Source organism: Molossus molossus, unplaced genomic scaffold, assembly GCF_014108415.1.
Source record: "Molossus molossus isolate mMolMol1 unplaced genomic scaffold, mMolMol1.p scaffold_m16_p_19, whole genome shotgun sequence".
Taxonomy (NCBI): Eukaryota; Metazoa; Chordata; class Mammalia; order Chiroptera; family Molossidae; genus Molossus; species Molossus molossus.
In genome coordinates this window covers 13,985,555-14,003,350 of record NW_023425354.1, presented here as the reverse complement: position 1 = coordinate 14,003,350, position 17,796 = coordinate 13,985,555, and the positions used below count along the sequence as shown (strand labels likewise).

At 42.6% G+C, this 17,796-nt stretch overlaps 1 protein-coding gene across 4 annotated transcripts in view; it reads left to right on the top strand.

The window, feature by feature from the left end:
• TLK2 (tousled like kinase 2) overlaps positions 1-13,889 on the top strand; it is a 117,584-nt gene extending 103,695 nt beyond the window's left edge. For all 4 annotated transcript variants that reach the window (XM_036267696.1, XM_036267697.1, XM_036267695.1 and 1 more), the window contains exons 19-22: positions 551-689; positions 6,838-6,949; positions 10,165-10,272; positions 12,796-13,889. In XM_036267696.1, the coding sequence (XP_036123589.1) occupies positions 551-689; positions 6,838-6,949; positions 10,165-10,272; positions 12,796-12,969 (533 nt within the window). In that variant the 3' untranslated portion in view covers positions 12,970-13,889. The remainder of the gene's footprint in view (positions 1-550; positions 690-6,837; positions 6,950-10,164; positions 10,273-12,795) is intronic.
• The last annotated feature ends 3,907 nt before the right edge of the window (positions 13,890-17,796 follow it).

Sequence of the window (17,796 nt, the reverse complement as noted above, 5' to 3'; positions counted from 1 at the left end):
CTTTAATGTTCTAATACAGTTCACATGACTAAAAATCCATTACAATGAAGTGATTTTTTAGAGAGTTGGCCATTGTGTGATGAGTTTTCCATCACTGTACAGTTTCCTTAGGAGCTGTAGGTGGCACTGTGGTACTATCTTTGATTCCCTTGTATATTTTCTTTGATTTTTTTCCCCCTTGAAACTAATGTTCTAAATACAGTGGTTTAGAAATCCTTAACTGAAAGTTCAGATGAAACTTTCCCACCATTTTTTACTAACTGTACAAGTGATATTTTACTTTGGCAAGTTATAATTTATTTCCACTGCTCATAGTGGTGGTTTTGGCACATTAAGCAGGTGATTCTTGGAAAATAGAAGGTTGCAGCCAGACACTGAGGACTCTTCCCTCAGCATTCAGAGTCCAGATCATTTTATTCGGGGGATTTAGATGTTTAGTATCGTGTGTAGGAGTTTGAGTTCAGTTGTCCTCTTCATGTCTGTTATTACCTTGGATTTTTCTCTTAATTAGTAAGTCTCTTTTTATTCATGAAGATTTTTATCTTTTTAGGTAATATTCTTTTAGTAAATGGTACAGCATGTGGAGAGATAAAAATCACAGATTTTGGTCTTTCCAAGATCATGGATGATGATAGCTACAATTCAGTGGATGGCATGGAGCTAACGTCACAAGGTGCTGGTACTTATTGGTAGGTATCTGGGAGATCTGCCAAGTTGGCTGGTGGAGAGGTGGCTGTGCTATACTTGAAGTGTTGGTAATTCATAGTTAATATCTATATCCTGTCTGCTTAGGCAGTAATGCTATAAACCAAAGCATATTTTTCTCCCCAAAAGTTACTGTCTTTTCAGCAGCTTGACTCTTATATTTATATTGTCTTGATTTTTCTTTCCTTTTCTGAAAACCATTGAGAGAGAGATTATGTGTGGTCAGATGTTTGAGTTGTGTGTTTCCGCCATAGGGTTGGCCCTAGTGAGTAGGGAGAGAGTGAGGTTGCTCCTTTGTGTATAAAGAATGGCCTTAGCCCTGGCCAGTTTGGCTCAGTGGTTAGAGGGTTGGCCTGCGGTCTGGAGAGACCCGGGTTCAGTTCCCGCTAAGGGCACGTACCTTGGTTGCAGTTTGTCCCCGACCCTGGTTGGTCGTGCGGGTGGCAGCCACTCGATGTGTCCCTTCACGTCGATGTTTCTATCTCTCTCTCCCTGCCTCTCTCTCCCTCCCACTCTGTCTGTACAAAAAATGGAAAAATGTCCTCGGGTGAGGATAAAAAAAAAAAGAATGGCCTTAAATTATTTTCAGTACAAATATAGGTCTCTCTCTTCATGGGTTAATGGGCTGAGGGACTTTTTTCTAGAGTTGCCCAAGAATAATGGATTCTCAAGAACTAAGGAGTTCTGAAGATCAGGATGTTAAAAGCAACCCTTGCAATCTAAATAGGAAAAAGTTTGCAATTTGCTAAGAAATGTATCCATCTATTGCATCCACATTTTAAAAGGTTTTGAGCCACATTTCTTCCCATCTATTGTTACTTATCTCTCCCCAACCACCCTACCTCAGCTAACTCTACCTGCCTGTTCTATGACATATCCTACTTCCACCTAATATGACTTTTGACAGTGAAAACCGTAAAAGATTCCTACAGCTCAGGCATTTAACTTTGTGATCGTAAATGTGTGTTAACAGAGCTGCCATGTTCTTCACATCTGTGGTAGTAACACAAAGCCACGTATGTGTGATTCTGAACATGAAAAAAGCTTCCAGTAGCAGCACAAAGAGATGGGTAACACATGCTTTTATACTCCAGAGTCAGCTGGTCTGATTACTTATGTTTGAGACTATAGAATAGTTAGTGACTGTCTGGGAATGAAGGTGTTGATCTGAAGCAGACAGAGAAAAGCAAGGGTATCTTTCACAACATGCAGGATCAGCCCTGTTCTCATCAGTCTGATCGTATTTAAGTTATGTATATTAAAGAACCAATCAAATCCTGCTAAAAACACAAAATTTCTGGTTTCCACTATTGTTTGTGGAGGTGGTACCTATAGTGAAAATCGGTCACTAAATTAAAACTTTGAGATTTTAGGTTTAAAATAGAAGCTACATTTACAGTGTTTGTTCACTATGGTGGTTATTGTGGGTTAGTGTTCCTGTCATTAAATGATACAAGAATATCTGCTGTCGGAAATTTTGGAAACAGGTGTATAACTCTTCTATATAAAGTCACTAGAACTTGAACTTGAACTTTTTGTTTGATAGCTTGTTCTTTTTAAAAGGTGAAGCCTTTTGACTCAGCGGTTGAGGGTCGGCCTGCGGACCAGAGAGTCCTGGGTTCGGTTCCCGCTAGGGGCACGTACCACACACACACACAAATAAATAAAAGGTGAAGCCTTTTCATACTTAATTTTCAAATCATTGCTACCTATTGCTGTACTTGCTAAGTTATAAAAATTCAGTGGTTGAGCCTGGCCATTGTGGCTCAGAGGATTGAGCGTTGTCCGAAGAGGTCACTGGTTTGATTCCTAATTCCTGGTCAGAGCACATGCCCAAGTTGTGGGCTTGATTCCCCAGTAGGGGTCGTGCAGGAGGTAGTCAGTCGATGTTTCTCCCTCTAAAAAAAATCAATAAAATAATTTTTAAATTTCAGTGGTTGGAATTTAAATAAAAATTATATGATGTTTGGGATTAGCTTCAAAGCAGTCAGGGGAAGCGGAGAGGGATGTATATGAATAAGGATTCACTGAGTGTTGATAGATACTGAAGCTAGATGATGATTACTTGGGGGTTTGTTTTATTATTTTTTCTACTTTCAGTTATATTTGAAGTTGTTTTTCATAGTAAAAAGCAAGATAGAGCCCTGGCCGGTTTGGCTCAGTGGTTAGAGCGCCGGCCTGCGGTCCGGAGAGATCTGGGTTCGGTTCCCGCTAAGGGCACGTGCTTTGGTTGCAGTTTGTCCCCGGCTCTGGTTGGTCGTGCGGGTGGCAGCCACTCGATGTGTCCCTTCACGTCGATGTTTCTCTCTCTCTCTCCCTTCCTCTCTCTCCCTCCCGCTCTATCTGTACAAAAAATGGAAAAATGTCCTCGGGTGAGGATAAAAAAAAAGAGCAAGATAGAGAGGGGCTACTGAGTAAATTAAATTTTATGCGTTTCTATGGAAGTTTAAAAAACCCCCATATTCGTAGAAGCATTATCATAATCACCATCTTCAATATGTCATCTTATGATGTCCCAGAGAGCTACCAGATAGACAGGAGGACATAATTCTAAGTGACTGTATGTAGTATTTGATTGTGCTAGAATTATTCTACATTAAATACTACTTATAAAAAAAGAGTTTATTGATTTTTAGCGAGAGGGGAAAAGAGAGAGAGAGAGAGATAAACGTTGATGTGAACATCTATCAGCTACCTCCTGCACGCCCCCTACTGGGGATCAAGCCTACAACCCGGGCATGTGCCCTGACCTGGAATTGAACTGACAACCTTTCAGTGCACCGGGCAATGCTCAACCAACTGAGCCACACTGGCCAGAGCTAAGTACTACTTTTTTTTTAGTCCTCACCCGTGGACATTTTCGCATTTATTTTCAGATAGAGCAGGAGGGAAGGGAAGGAGGAAGAGAGAGAGAAACATCAAAGTGAGAGAGACACATCAACTGGTTGCCACCACATGACCCCAACTGGGGCGAGGACGAACCACAACCAAAGTACGTGCCCTTAGTGGGAACTGACCCGGGACTCTCTGGTCCACGGGCTGATGCTCTAACAGCTGAACCAAACCGGCCAAGGCCTAACTACTACTTTTAAGTAAGTGACCTGTAGATTAGGCCTTGAGAATCATTTTTCCCTTGAGTATTTTATCATCATGAAATGTGCTACTATGTTCGTTAGTTTTGTCTTTTGGGGTTTTTTTTTTGGTTAATCCATTGATTTTTGTTTGTTTTTTTTAGAGAGAGTGGGGGGGGGGGGACGTGTGCACACGCGTGTGCAAGAGAAAGAAACATCAATGTGAGAGAGACATATCAATTGGTTGCCTCCCGCATGTGCCCTGACCAGGGCTAGGAACTGAACCTGCAACTCATGCAACTCATGTTCATGCCCTTGACCGGGAATCCAACCCAGAATCCTTTGGTTCTTGGGCTGGTGCTCTAACCACTGAGAACACCGGCTAGGGCTATGTTTGTTTGGTTTTTTAAAATTTAGTATAGTGTCATAGGACTGTTGTCTACTCTTCCTCCCAAAGTCCTTGATAGGGAATTAGAGTGCTTATTATTTTCAGTATTTGAGTGAAGAACTAGTTTATTTCTTCATTTACAGACGGGGGAAACTAGACTTAGAAAGTGATTTGCCAGACTTCTATTAAATGGCAGTGTCTTTTGTATTCTAAATATTTGGCTAAATTATTACTCTGCATATGAAAAAGTTCAACAACTTCTGTTCTTCTCCACCACTTCCACAAAAAAAGTTATAAATACATTAAAACGATCATTTTAGAATCAAATTCTTTGGCCCTGGTCGGTTTCGCTCAGTGGATAGAGCGTCGGCCTGCGGACCAATGAGTCGCGGGTTCTATTCTGGTCAAGGGCCTGTGCCTCGGTTGTGATTCATCCCTGGCCCTGGTTGAGGTCGTGCGGGAGGCAGCCGCTTGATGTGTCCTTTTCACGTCGATGTTTCTCTGTCTTTCTTGTCCTCTCTCTCCCTCCCACTCTATCTGAACAAAAGTGGAAAAATGTCCTTGGGTAAGGATAGAAAAAAAAAGAATCAAAATTCTTTGTTATATATCCAATGTCATTTTTTTGTATATGTTAAAGACTCAAGAACCATGAAAACTAGGGTTCAAAATGGTGTTAGCATTTGACAAAGCTGTTTTTTTTTTTTTTTTTTGTTATCCTCACCCGAGGATATTTTTCCACTTTTTGTACAGATAGAGTGGGAGGAAGAGAGAGGAAGGGAGAGAGAGAAACATCGACGTGAAGGGACACATCGAGTGGCTGCCACCCGCACGACCAACCAGGGCCGGGGACAAACTGCAACCGAAGTACGTGCCCTTAGCGGGAACCGAACCCGGGTCTCTCCAGACCGCAGGCCGACGCTCTAACCGCTGAGCCAAACTGGCCAGGGCGACAAAGCTGTTTTTTAAATAATTTTTATCTATATTGTTTCTTTGCCATTTCCCCTTTCTTTGTGAGTTCTGTATCTGTATTTTCATTTCTCAATGTGTGTTTTGGCTGAAAGTTTTCATTGTGAAATAGTAGTTTGGGTCAGTGGTCTTAATCATCCAAATATGACTGTTAAAAATAATAAATAATACACCCAGTGTGGCTCAGTGGTTGAGTGTCAACCCATGCACCAAGAGGTCGCCAGTTCGATTCCCAGTCAAGACATGTGCCCAGGTTGTGGGCCCAATCCTCAGTGAGGGGCATGCAGGAGGCAGCCAGTCAATGTTCTCTCTCATCGATGTTTCTCTCTCTCTCTCCCTCTCGCTCTCAAAAAATCAATAAAGAGAAAAAAATAATAATAAATAAGCCCTGGGCCAGTTTGGCTCAGTGGTTAGAGTATCTGCCTGCGGACCAAAGAGTTCAGGATTGAGTTCTGGTCAAGGCATGTACCTCAGTTGGGGTCGTGCGGGAGGCAACCAGTAGATGTTTCTCTCTCTCTCTCTCTCTCTCTCTCTCTCTCACCCCCTCCTCTCCTTCCCTCCCACTCTGTGTGAAAAATAAATGGAAAAATATTCTCGGGTAAGGATTAAAAATAATAAATAAGAAAAAACATGAAACTAAACTTTTTTAAAAAGAAGAAAGCCCATCATTTTTCTAACTCTCAACTCTTGTGGTCACCTTCAAGCTATAAGTTAGATTTTTATACCAAGAAGCACAGTAGGGTCTAAAAGAGTTTTTCACAGAATTGATTTTGGCAGCATGAAATCTGCAGAAATCGATCTGTTATCTATAGAATTCTGCCTTCCATCTATGCCATAGCTAAGACACCAGCCAATGAGTGGAATCATACTTGTTTGGTTTCCTAAATGCCAAGAGGCACTCACCTTCCATACCATACAATTTGGTGTGGCTGGTTGTCCAGCTAGTCTTTTTAGATGAAGGCCAGGAGTGAGTGGAAAGGGAAAGAATTCAGATGAGGATTGAGTTGTGCAGACAAACTAGTTTGTTTAGCTTTTTCTGCCCTATTGGTTTTCCAGTAATCCCCTGGTCACCCTTGAAGTGGGAAATGTAAAACATCTCTTGATAATACGGACGTGGGAAATGTAAAACATCTCTTGATAATACGGACTTGAATGACCCCTTTGATTACATATTGTAGTTATTTCCAGTCCAGATTACCCAGAGAAGCTACATTAAGAAGAGAGATAGTCATTCCCCTCAGAGATTTCTGCTCGGTCCTGAAATCATTGGGACTTTTTAAACAGTTATTTTACAACATCACCTTTAGCTAACGTGAAAGGAAACTGACACCACCTCTGGTCACATGTTAATGTTTGTTGATGCAGCTGTCATAGAAGGGAGTGCACATCTTTTATGCCCCATTTAAACTTGTTGAGTGACACTTATATTAGGGAAACCCTGGGAAAGGAGGCTGTTGTGGGTAGAAGGAACTAGAGAGAATATTTACCTCTCAGTGAATTGAGATAAGTATTTTAAGCCTTTATAGGATATTACTGCCTCCTTATTTTTATGTCTTTTCATTGACTTTCTCCAGTTAAGTCTAAGTTGCTTTTTTAGCTGTTAAAATTTATTTATATTAATTTCCAGCAAGGTCTTCTCCTTCACCTGCACATGTCTTAATTTATACAGTCGTTTTTCTAAGAATTCTTATTTCCTTTTTGTTCCAGGTATTTACCACCAGAGTGTTTTGTGGTTGGGAAAGAACCACCAAAGATCTCAAATAAAGTTGACGTCTGGTCAGTGGGTGTGATCTTCTACCAGTGTCTTTATGGAAGGAAGGTAAGAAAGAAGGTCAGATGTGGTGGCTTGACTTCTGTCTTGGGTGGTGCATGTACAGAGTGGCATGATATGGATTATCCTGTTGGGGTTAATCATTGGATTATACAAAATGGAATCTTGAAAGTTGTGGTTTGAACAGAATACAGACTTTATAATAGTAGCTTTATGTATAAGCAGAAATTTTCAATCCTGAGCACCTAATGAATTCTACTGGGCTGTGAAAAACATGCATTTTTTTTTGCTGTTCTCAATTAGATCCATGGTATGTTTTGATTCTAATAATATGCTATAAGGAATTATGTGAAATAGTTTATTAAAGTATACAATCTTCCCAAAAGTCATTCTTGAGGGTCCCCATACTTGAAACTGGAAATATCTGCAGGGTTCTTTATTCCCAACTGCCCCATTAGTTAAAGCTATTATTAACAAAAGCATGCTTTATATTTCTATACTGGAAGGTGGTATCAGAAAGTATTCATTGTCTGGCCCTGCCGGTTTGGCTCAGCGGTTAGAGTGTCGGCCTGCGGTCCAGAAAGTATTCATTGTCTGTTACCTCTGAGCAAAGTGATACATCATTAGAATATAAGTAATAACCTGGGTGGTAAAGTACACCTACTGAATATTCACATTTGTTTTTCCCTTGTGAGTATAATACCTTAAATATGTGTGTATTAGGATCCAGCTGTGTATTTCTACTCATATTTCTGCTGTCAGTGTGTTTGTACGTTTCAATGTTTTCCTTAGGCTGTGAGTATAAGTCATTTGGGAGTTCTGCAATGCTGTACTCTTAGTATTTTTATTTTTTATTTCATTATTATTTTTTTTAATCCTCACCTGAGGATATTTTTCTGTTTATCTTCAGATAAAGTGGGAGGGAGGGAGAGAGAGAAACATCGACCGGTTGCCTCCTGCACGACCTCAACCAGGGCTGGGAATGAACCACAACCAAGGTATGTGCCCTTGACTGGAATCAAACCTGTGATCCTTGGTCCGCATGCTGAAGTTCTAACCACTGAGCCAAATTGGCCAGGGCTAGGATCTTAATATTTTTTTACTTTAGTTTTTATCCTCACCTGAGGACAGTTTTACATTTATCTTCAGATAGAGTTGGTGGGGGAGGGCGGGGAGAGAGGGATAAACATTGACCTGAGAGAGACACATCGACTGGTTGCCACCTACACGACCCCAACCAGGGCCAGGGATGAACTGCAACCGAGGTACGTGCCCTGAGCAGGAACCAAACCTGGGACTCTCTGGTCCGCGGGCTGACTCTCTAACTGCTGAGCCAAACTGGCCAGGGCTTTTTTTCCTTTTTTTATAAAGGAAGTGAGGGTCAAGCGAGAGGAGCCCAGGACAGGGAAGTGGGTGGGCTCTTAATATTTTTATTACAGTTCGGCCTGTGTGGCTCAGTGGTTGAGTGTTGAACCATGCACCAAGAGGTCGCCGATTTGGTTCCTGATCAGGACACATGCCCAGGTTATGGGCCCAATCTCCAGTGGGGTGTATGCAGGAGGCGGCCAGTTGATGTTCTTTCTCATCGATGTTTCTATCTCTCTCTCCCTGTTCCTTCCTCTCACTGAAACCAATAAAGGAAAAAAAATGAATAAAATTAAAAATATATATATTTGTATTACAAACCCAGATAGAGCTTTTAATTCAGATTTAGTTTCTTCTTTAACATTTTGTTTCCTTTGTTTCTTTATCCCACTTCTCTAATCTGGGGAAGCTACTCAGGACTAGGAAGGGTCTTATTTATTTGTTTGTTTGTTCGTTTATTTTTTGGTACATGCCCCCAGCGGGAACTGAACCCAGGACTCTCTGGTTCACAGGCTGATGCTTCAACCTCTGAGCCAAACCGGCCAGGGCAAGGGTTATTATTTATACTCTGACAATGTGGAAGTGCTGCTGAGAGTGATGGCAAAGATTATCTAAGAAGGGTTGTTTGTTTTTTGTTATTAATTTTTTTTCTTTATTGATTTTAGAGAGAGAAGAAAGGAGAGGGACAGAGAGATACAAACATCAATGAGAGCCCTGGCCAGTTTGCTCAGCGGTTAGCGCATTGGCCTGCAGACCAGAGAATCCGGGGTTCAGTTCCTGCTAAGGGCACATACCTCGATTGCAGTTTGTCCCCGGCCCCAGTTGGGGTTGTGTGGGTGGCAATCAGTTGATGTGTTTCTCTCCCATTGATGTTTCTCTCTCTCTCTCTCTTCCTCCCTCTCTCCTTTTGCTCTATCTGAAGATAAAATGCAAAAATGTCCTCGGGTGCCCTGGCCAGTTTAGCTCAGCGGTTAGAGTGTCGGCCTGCGGTCCAGAGAGACCCAGGTTCGGTTCCCGCTAAGGGTACATGCCTCGGTTGCAGTTTGTCCATGGCCCTGGTTGGGTCGTGCGGGTGGCAACCACTCAATGTGTCCCTTTCATGTCGATGTTTCTCTCTCTCTCTCCCCCTCCCACTCTATCTGAACAAAATATCAAAAAATGTCCTCGGGTGAGGATTAAAAAAAAGAAAAGAAACATTGATGAGAGAGAGCATTAATTGGCTCTCTCCTGCATGCCCCACACTGGGGATTTGGCCTACAACCTGGGCACGTGCCCTTGACTGGGAATCAAACCAGCTACCTCTTGGTGCATGGGTCAATGCTCAACCACTGAGCCACACTCTGCTGGGCTAGGAAGGGTGGTTTTGTGACCTCTCTGTTGAAACACTGTAGAAATGACACTAGGCTTGAGCCCAATTTATTAGAAAATGGCATTTTAGGGCACAGATGAAACCACTAAGTAGCCCCAATTCTTGTTTTGTTTGTCTCCCCTCCACACTCTGACCTTACCCCCTTCTACTTTTTTACTTTTCCATCTTTTTTTATCTGTGTCTTGGGTCTGCTGGTGTCACACATATGTATTACTTAAGCCCGCAGGGCAAAAGAGGGTACTGGTTTCTGCTCTGAATCTTCTTTTTCTTTGCTGTAAGCAAAGTTTAGCAGAGATATGATATAGCAGATGCTGCTTCTGGTTTCTTCTCTGCCTTAACCTCAGTGTCGGTTAAGCTCGAGCCTTCTGCACCCTTTATCTATCAAGATGAGAGAATTCAAGAAAATTATCTCCACAGTTCCCTATACTGTTCTCATTAAGATGCCGTCTTTCCTTCCTGGGGTTTTGAATTGTCTTTTGCTTTAACTGGAGGCCCACCTTTGTTTTTTCATTTTGTTTCAATATGATAGCCTTTTGGCCATAACCAGTCCCAGCAAGACATTCTACAAGAAAATACTATCCTTAAAGCTACTGAAGTGCAGTTTCCGCCAAAGCCAGTAGTGACACCTGAAGCAAAGGTAAGTTCTGATCAACTGGCCAGCAGAAATGACTGCTTTGCTCTTTGTATTATTTCTCTGGGTAATAGTGGATGGATTATTTAGTACAAAATTAAGGAGTCATTAAAACACCTTCCTCCTTTTCTAAATGTGTATTTCTCCAACCCCTACCCTCTTCTCTCCTCCCACAAGTATTTATTGAGTGACTATTAAGCAGTAGGCAGTGCAGAAGGAGCTATGAATATGTAAACAATGGACTAACTATACAGACAAGGGCCCTACCCTTAAGGAGTTTACTTTCCGCTAGGTGAGACAAACAATAACTAAAGATGAATACATTTCAGATGGTGATAAATTTATGAAGAAAATAAATCAGAGTAAGAGGGTGGAGAGGTGGGAATCTCTTTTTTGATGGCATGATCAGGAAAGGTCTCAAATGATGATGTGCGGTTTTTTTGTTTGTTTGTGTGTTTGTTTTTTTAATCCTCACCCGAGGACATTAAAAAAAAAAAAATTTTGTTGAGATAGAGTGGAAGGAAGAGAGAGAGAGAGAGAGACATCGATGTGAAAGGGACACATCGAGTGGCTGCCACCCACACGACCCAACCAGGGCCGGGGACAAACCGCAACCGAGGTACGTGCCCTTAGCGGGAACCGAACCCGGGTCTCTCCGGACCGCAGGCCGAGGATCTAACCGCTGAGCCAAACCGGCCAGAGCTGATGTGTGGTTTTGAGCAGTCTGGAATGATGTGGGGCCATGTATAGATTTGGGAGAAGAATATTCTGAGCAGAGTAAAGTGAATAAAGCTCAGATATGAGTGTGAGCTTAGGTCCACAGAGCAGGCAGAGCAGAGGGGAGAGTGATAAGAGAGACTGCAGGACAGATTGTAAAATGATGGAAAGCAGTTGAAAGTTTTAATCAGGGCAACTCTGTGATCCGATTGTTGTTTCAAAAGCCTGTACTGGCAGCTGTGTAGAGAGAAAATTCAAGGTGTAAAAGTTTGTTTGACTGGTGTCCAACCCAAGGAAACCTATTTAATTCCAGTTCCAGATATCCAAGGAAGATTTTTTTTTCTTTTTAATCCTCACATGAGGATATGCTTATTGATTTTAAAGAGAGAGGAAGGGAGACAGAGAGAAAAACATCTATATGAGAAAGAACATCTATTGGTTGCCTTCTGTACGTGCCCTGACTTACCAGGGATCAGACCCACAACCTAGGTACATTCCCTGATCAGGGAATCGAACCTGAAGCTTTTCAGTATATGGAACTACACCCCAACCAATTGAACCACACTGGTCAGGGCAAGAAAGGTTTGTTTGTTTGTTTATTTATTTGTTTCCTTTATTGATTTTAGAGAGAGAGGAAATGAGAGGGAGAGAGAGATAGAAACATGGATGAGAGAGAACATCGATTGACTGCCTCCTGCATGCCCCCCATTGGGGATCAGGCCCACAGCCTGGGCATGTGTCCTGACCAGGAACTGAATCGGTGACCTCTTGGTGTATGGGTTGATACTCAACCGTTGAGCCACACTGGCTGGACAGGTTTATTTTTTTTAAAAGGCCAAGGACCATTATGTTCATTTCTGTGAATTTGTTTTTATCTTCTAAATGTTTTAATCAAACAATTACCTCTAGGTGTCTTTTATTTTGAAAAACCAGTATTAGTATTATACTTTTGTGTTTTATTACTTAAACATGGGAACAAATAGAAAAGCATTAGTTTATTTCATGTTTTAGATTTTTAAAAATAGACTGTATTTTAGCCCTGGCCAGTTTGGCTCAGCGGTTAGGGTGTCGGCCCTCAGTCCTAAGGGTTGCAGGTTTGATTCCTAGTCAAGGGCATGTACCTGAGTTGCAGGTTCGATCCCTGGCCCGGCCTGGGTCGTGTGGGAGGCAACCAGACCATGTGTCTCTCTCACATCAGTGTTTCTCTCTCACAAACACACACACACATCAGTGTTTTTCTCTTTCTCACCCTCTCTCCCTTCCATTCTAAAACTAAATGGAAAAAGATCCTTAGGTGAGGATTAACAAAAAATAATTAATTAATTTTTAAAAATCAAAATAGATTATTTTTTAGAACAGATTATTTTTTTATTCACAACAAATTTGAATGGAAAATAGTTTCTACATACTCCCTGCCCCACCTGGCCTTCCCCACTGTCAACATCCCACACCAGCATGGTACATTTGTTATAATAAATTTACCTCCATGGAGATGCTATTATCACCCTTATGCAAAGTATGGATTTTGGGTGATGATATTTTAGATTTTTAAAACTTGATTCATTTATTTAAAATCATTACAAGACTTTGATTAAATAGAACTGTCTGGTGAAAGAGACAGACCATGTATTTAAGGGCCTTTATGATAAAAATTGTAGAAACAGACTACATAGCCCTTCATACCTAGAGCCAAAGAAACCTCTGTAATGGTAGTGAATTAGGATTCTGAATCAAACCCCACTCACAGGATGTCTTGATGTCTCTTGGAGAGACAAGTCCTGTTCAGGCTTCTTCAAGAAACTTTCCTTGCAGGCATTTATTCGGCGATGCTTAGCCTACCGAAAGGAGGACCGCATCGATGTCCAGCAGCTGGCCTGTGACCCCTACTTGCTGCCTCACATCCGAAAGTCGGTCTCTACAAGTAGCCCTGCTGGCGCTGCTATTGCATCAACCTCCGGGGTGTCCAATAACAGTTCTTCAAATTGAGACCCACTCCTAGGCCACAGACTGTTCAACACACACACAGTGGACAAATGGCATTCAGCAGCGGGTTTGGAACATAGCGAATCCGAATGGATCTCATGAAACCTGTACCAGGTGCTTTTATTTTCTTGCTTTTTTCCCATCCATAGAGCATGACAGCATCGATTCTCATTGAGGAGAAACCTTGGGCACCTCTGGCCAGGCCTCATAGGAAAAGGCCCCGCCCGAGGTTCCGGCGTCAACGGCCACTGTGTGTGGCTGCTCTGAGTGAGGAAAAAAATTAAAAAGAAAAACTGGTTCCATGTACTGTGAACTTGAAAACATGCAGACTCAGGGGGGTCCCTGATGCAGTGCTTCAGATGAAGAATGTGGACTTGAAAATACAGACTGGGCTAGTCCAGTGTCTATATTTAAACTTGTTCTTTTCTTTTAATAAAGTTTAGGTAACATCTCCTAAAAAGCTTGTAGCACAAAGGCTCAGCTGGGGATGGTGTTTGACTTCGGAGGAAAAAAGTTGCTATTGCCCGTTAAAGGCACTAGAGTTAGTGTTTTATCCCTAAATAATTTCAATTTTTAAAAACATGCAGCTTCCCTCCCCCCTTTTTTATTTTTGAAGAATACATTTGGTCATAAAGTGAAACCCGTATTAGCAAGTACGTGGCAATGTTCATTCCAGTCAGATGCAGCTTTCTCCTCCATCTGGTCTCCTGTGTGCAATTGCTTCCCTCATCGCAGTGGGAAATTTGAGTGGGAGGACTGAGATGTGGGGGTTTTGCCACTGGACAAAGAATGAGGTTAGAAGACTGCAGCTTGGGTCTCTCTGGGTTTTCAACTATTTCTTCACAATTTGAACACTTGACGGTTGTCCCTTTTAATTTATTTGAAGTGCTATTTTTTTAAATAAAGGTTCATCTGTCCATGCAGTCCTCTTGGATTCTCTGAATGTAGTAACTATCAAAACTGTTCCAAAGGTAGGCAGAAAACGGGCTGGAGAGCCAAATACCCCAGGGATCAGGAGTTCCTACCCACGGTCTCTATGTGCTTGCTAAATGGTGTGCATTTCTTGTTAACCACGATATTAAAACTCGATCAGCACATAAGCTTTCCTCTGTTAGATCTGTTGGCAGGAAATAACCTTCAACCCTCTAAATTTTGTGGGGGTGTGCTGGTGTGTGTATCAGTGTGCATGTGCACACGCACTTTGTCTAACTCACTTTAATAGATTCACTAAGTGGAGTTAAAACATAATCTCAAGGGAAATAGGTATTTCAAATATGAACTTTTTTTGGAACTAATTTTTTTCAATGTGGCTGTTTCTGAGATGTGATCGACTGAAGATGGAGCTGAAATGGGAGCTGCGTGGCCCCGCCATGCCCTTGAAACAGCAGAGCACTCGGCAGTGGAAGAGAGGAGGCCAGAGCTTGAACATGTGGTAGCCAGCTTGGAATGTTACTGACATATGTGGCAAGAGGGCTCAGCCAGAAATATTTAAAGATGCAGCATTCAGGCATGCGAGTTCCCTGGGCAGGAGGTGGGAGTCAGGAAGGGTAGAGAGCTCGCAACTAACCCATGACTCTTAATGTTTCTTTTACACGTGATAAATGCCACTGGTGACATATTTTTAGGGCCTCTGTTTGTTCTGTGGACCTGCCCCTCCCCAGTATCAGGCCATCTTAAGGGAAAACGGAATGTTCCAAATTGGAGACCAATTTGTGGGTAGGTATCGTCTTGTGGAACTCTGGAAGGAAGTCGGCCCCAGAGCTGTGGGTTCCTCCAGCTTTCCAAAGCTGTTTGATTGCAATGCATATTTATACACACGTGCACAGATACACACACGTACATATATATGTGCTCACATGATATGTGTGTATGTGTATGTAAAATGCCTTTTTAACCATTACAGTCAAGCTCCTAAGCAAAGAGTACCCAGGGGGGTCACAAAGGTTGAGCACAATGCCGAAAGGATGGTGTCTTCACATGAAGAGATGGTTGAAGTTGAGACCAGATTTAAACTTACTCAGAATGTTAAGTTCTATTCCATTTTTTCCTTCCTCTCATTCAATAACCTTTAAAAAATATTTTGAACTTTTTTAACACTTGAAGAAATGCTGCATCTTTAAGCCTTCCCTCTAACTTTCTATCTTCTTTTTCCCCATGGGCTAAGTGAAGTTGCAGGACTTGATTGTCTTGAAGAAAGGATGCCCTCTCTCCTTGCTTTCATTGGGTCTAGGGCCTGGTTAGAGCTGCCTGGGCTTGACTGAGCCTGAGCAAGGCCTCTTTCCACTGCATGGACCAGCTCCCAAAAACATGCAGAATGTTGGCCTTCACTAGACTTTCAAATAGCCAGTGAAATCACTAAGTGGGGTTCTTCCACGATATATTTTGTTAATATGGGTTTCACTTTTTCCAAGGATAATCCTATTCCCATGATGTTGATTAACTTTAAAGAATGATTTTTTAAATGTGTATTATTTTGTAACTAAATCCAGCCAGACTGTTTTGGCCTTTCCCAATCTGGAGGGTGGGGAGGATATTAAATAAGTTTTAAGAAGTGAATTTCCCAGCCTCTTGATTTTACTCTAGTTCAAACAGAGCCCTTACTATTTAGGGTGTAGATAGGGGAATCCTGGCAGCTGGCTGAGTCCCAGTGGACATCACAGGCATGATGGGAATGTGTTGATTTGTACAACACCTTTTGCACCTCTGATGTGCTAACAGCTATGCTTCTGGGTGGGAATATAGCAGTGGAACAGGAGAGGGAAGGCCCAGCCCTCAGTTCACAGTCCAGGGTAAAGGCACTGGGCCCAGGAAGGGAAAGAATTGGGCTCTGAATTATCCATTGTGAGATGGGCAGTTTTATTTTTATCCTCACCTGAGGTTTTTTTTTTGTTTTGTTTTTTTTTCATTTTTTTTGTACAGATAGAGTGGAAGGGAGAGAGAGAGAGAAACATCGACGTGAAGGGACACATCGAGTGGCTGCCACCCGCACGACCAACCAGGGCCGGGGACAAACTGCAACCGAGGCATGTACCCTTAGCGGGAACCGAACCTGGGTCTCTCTGGACCACAGGCCGACGCTCTAACCGCTGAGCCAAACTGGCCAGGGCGAGATGGGCACTTTTAAATGGAGTCCCGCCATTGAGAGCCAAATGCATTCCATTTCTGTGGCTGACCTGAACACTTCTGCTATTTTTTCAGGTTTGTCTCCCTGTTTCCTGCTAGTCCAAGAAAGACAGGTTTTCCTCTAGCTAAGATTAGCAGTCAGGGAGCTCTTGTGTTTCTTAATTTAGAAAATAGCTCTCTTGCCCCAGCCAGTGTGGCTCAGTGGATTGAATCTCATCCCTTGGACTGAGAGGTCCCGGTTTGATTCCCAGTCAGGGCACATGCCCAGGTTGTGGGCTCAATCCCTAGTAGGGGACAGGCGGGAGGCAGCTGATCGATGTTTCTCTCTCACATCAATGTTTCTCTCTCCCTTCCCTTCTCTAAATCAATAAAAACATTTTTAAAAAAGAAAATAGCTTTCTTTAAACATAGTAAATATAGTTATCTCCTATAATCTCAGAGCTAGCAACAAGCTGCAGGTCCAGCTCCTTGCTTCTAAGAAGGCAAACTTTACAACTAACTCGACCCATCTTGGTAATTTTTTTCTTTCTGAGAATCCTTGCCCCCCTTACTCACCATCCTAATTGTCCAAGCTCCCTCTGTTTGTAATCAAAATCTGCCTGGGTAAAGGAGGCGGGGACATGGTGCACAGCTACTTGGGGTATGTGGAGTCCCTTTTCCTAAATTTAGCTGTTCTGTCTTGACTTATGGCAAAATCACCTACTGATTAAGAGTCTGGGCTTTAGAATTGGGTCTGGTTCAAATCCCACCTCTGCAGGCTTCAGGGATAGCTCCTCCCATGGTTGCATTAAAGAGTAGAAATAAGGTAGGTAAAGTGCCTGACATAAGAGGAGAATCAAAAAAATGTGGCTTACAGAGAACTTACATGCATATATGTATAACCAGTAGACACAGACAATAGTGTGGGGAAGGCAGGAGGGGGGCGGGAGCAGAGAGGAGCCTGGGAAAGGGGGATATCTGTAATACTTTCAACAATAAAGAAAAGTTTTTTAAAAAATAAATAAATAAAAATGTGTTTTAAAAAGATCACAAGATCCAGTAAGTGGGATTGCTGGTCCTAAGACCCCCAGGTTTGCTGATTGAGTTTCAGAGCCTTTCTACTTGCCAGGTTATCAGGAGATCCTTTTGCCTTGGGTAAGTGACACACCCTTCAGGAGCCTTCCCCCTCTGGCTTGAGATTCAGTGTCAACCTCTATAAGGTCATCAGTCTCTTACCAGATCCAAGACTGCTTTCTGCTGAGGCTGGAAGGAGCATCTTATAGGCCACTGTGGCCCCCAGGCCAGCAGCAGCAGCAGCACTTGGGAAGCTGTGAAGAATGCATTCTCAGCCCTGCCCCTCCCCACTTCAGCACTTCTGTCTCCCGGGTGGCACTGATGGCCACAAGTCCTGCCCACCTTCCAGCCACTGCAATCAGGGTGGGACAGTTGGAGAGGGTGGATATCAGGCCTTGTCTAAACTCATCAAGGCCGGTGTGGCTCAGTGGTTGAACATCCACCCGTGCACCAAGAGGTCCCAGTCAGGACACATGCCCTGGTTGTGGGCCAGATCCCCAGTGGGGAGCATGCAGGAGACGGCCAGTCAATGTTCTTTCTCATCAATGTTTCTATCTCTTCCTATCTCTAAAATCAATAAAGGAAAAAAATGATAAACTCATTCAGCTGGAAGAGAGATGACTGATTTATTTTCTGTTACAATTAAAAGTCGAA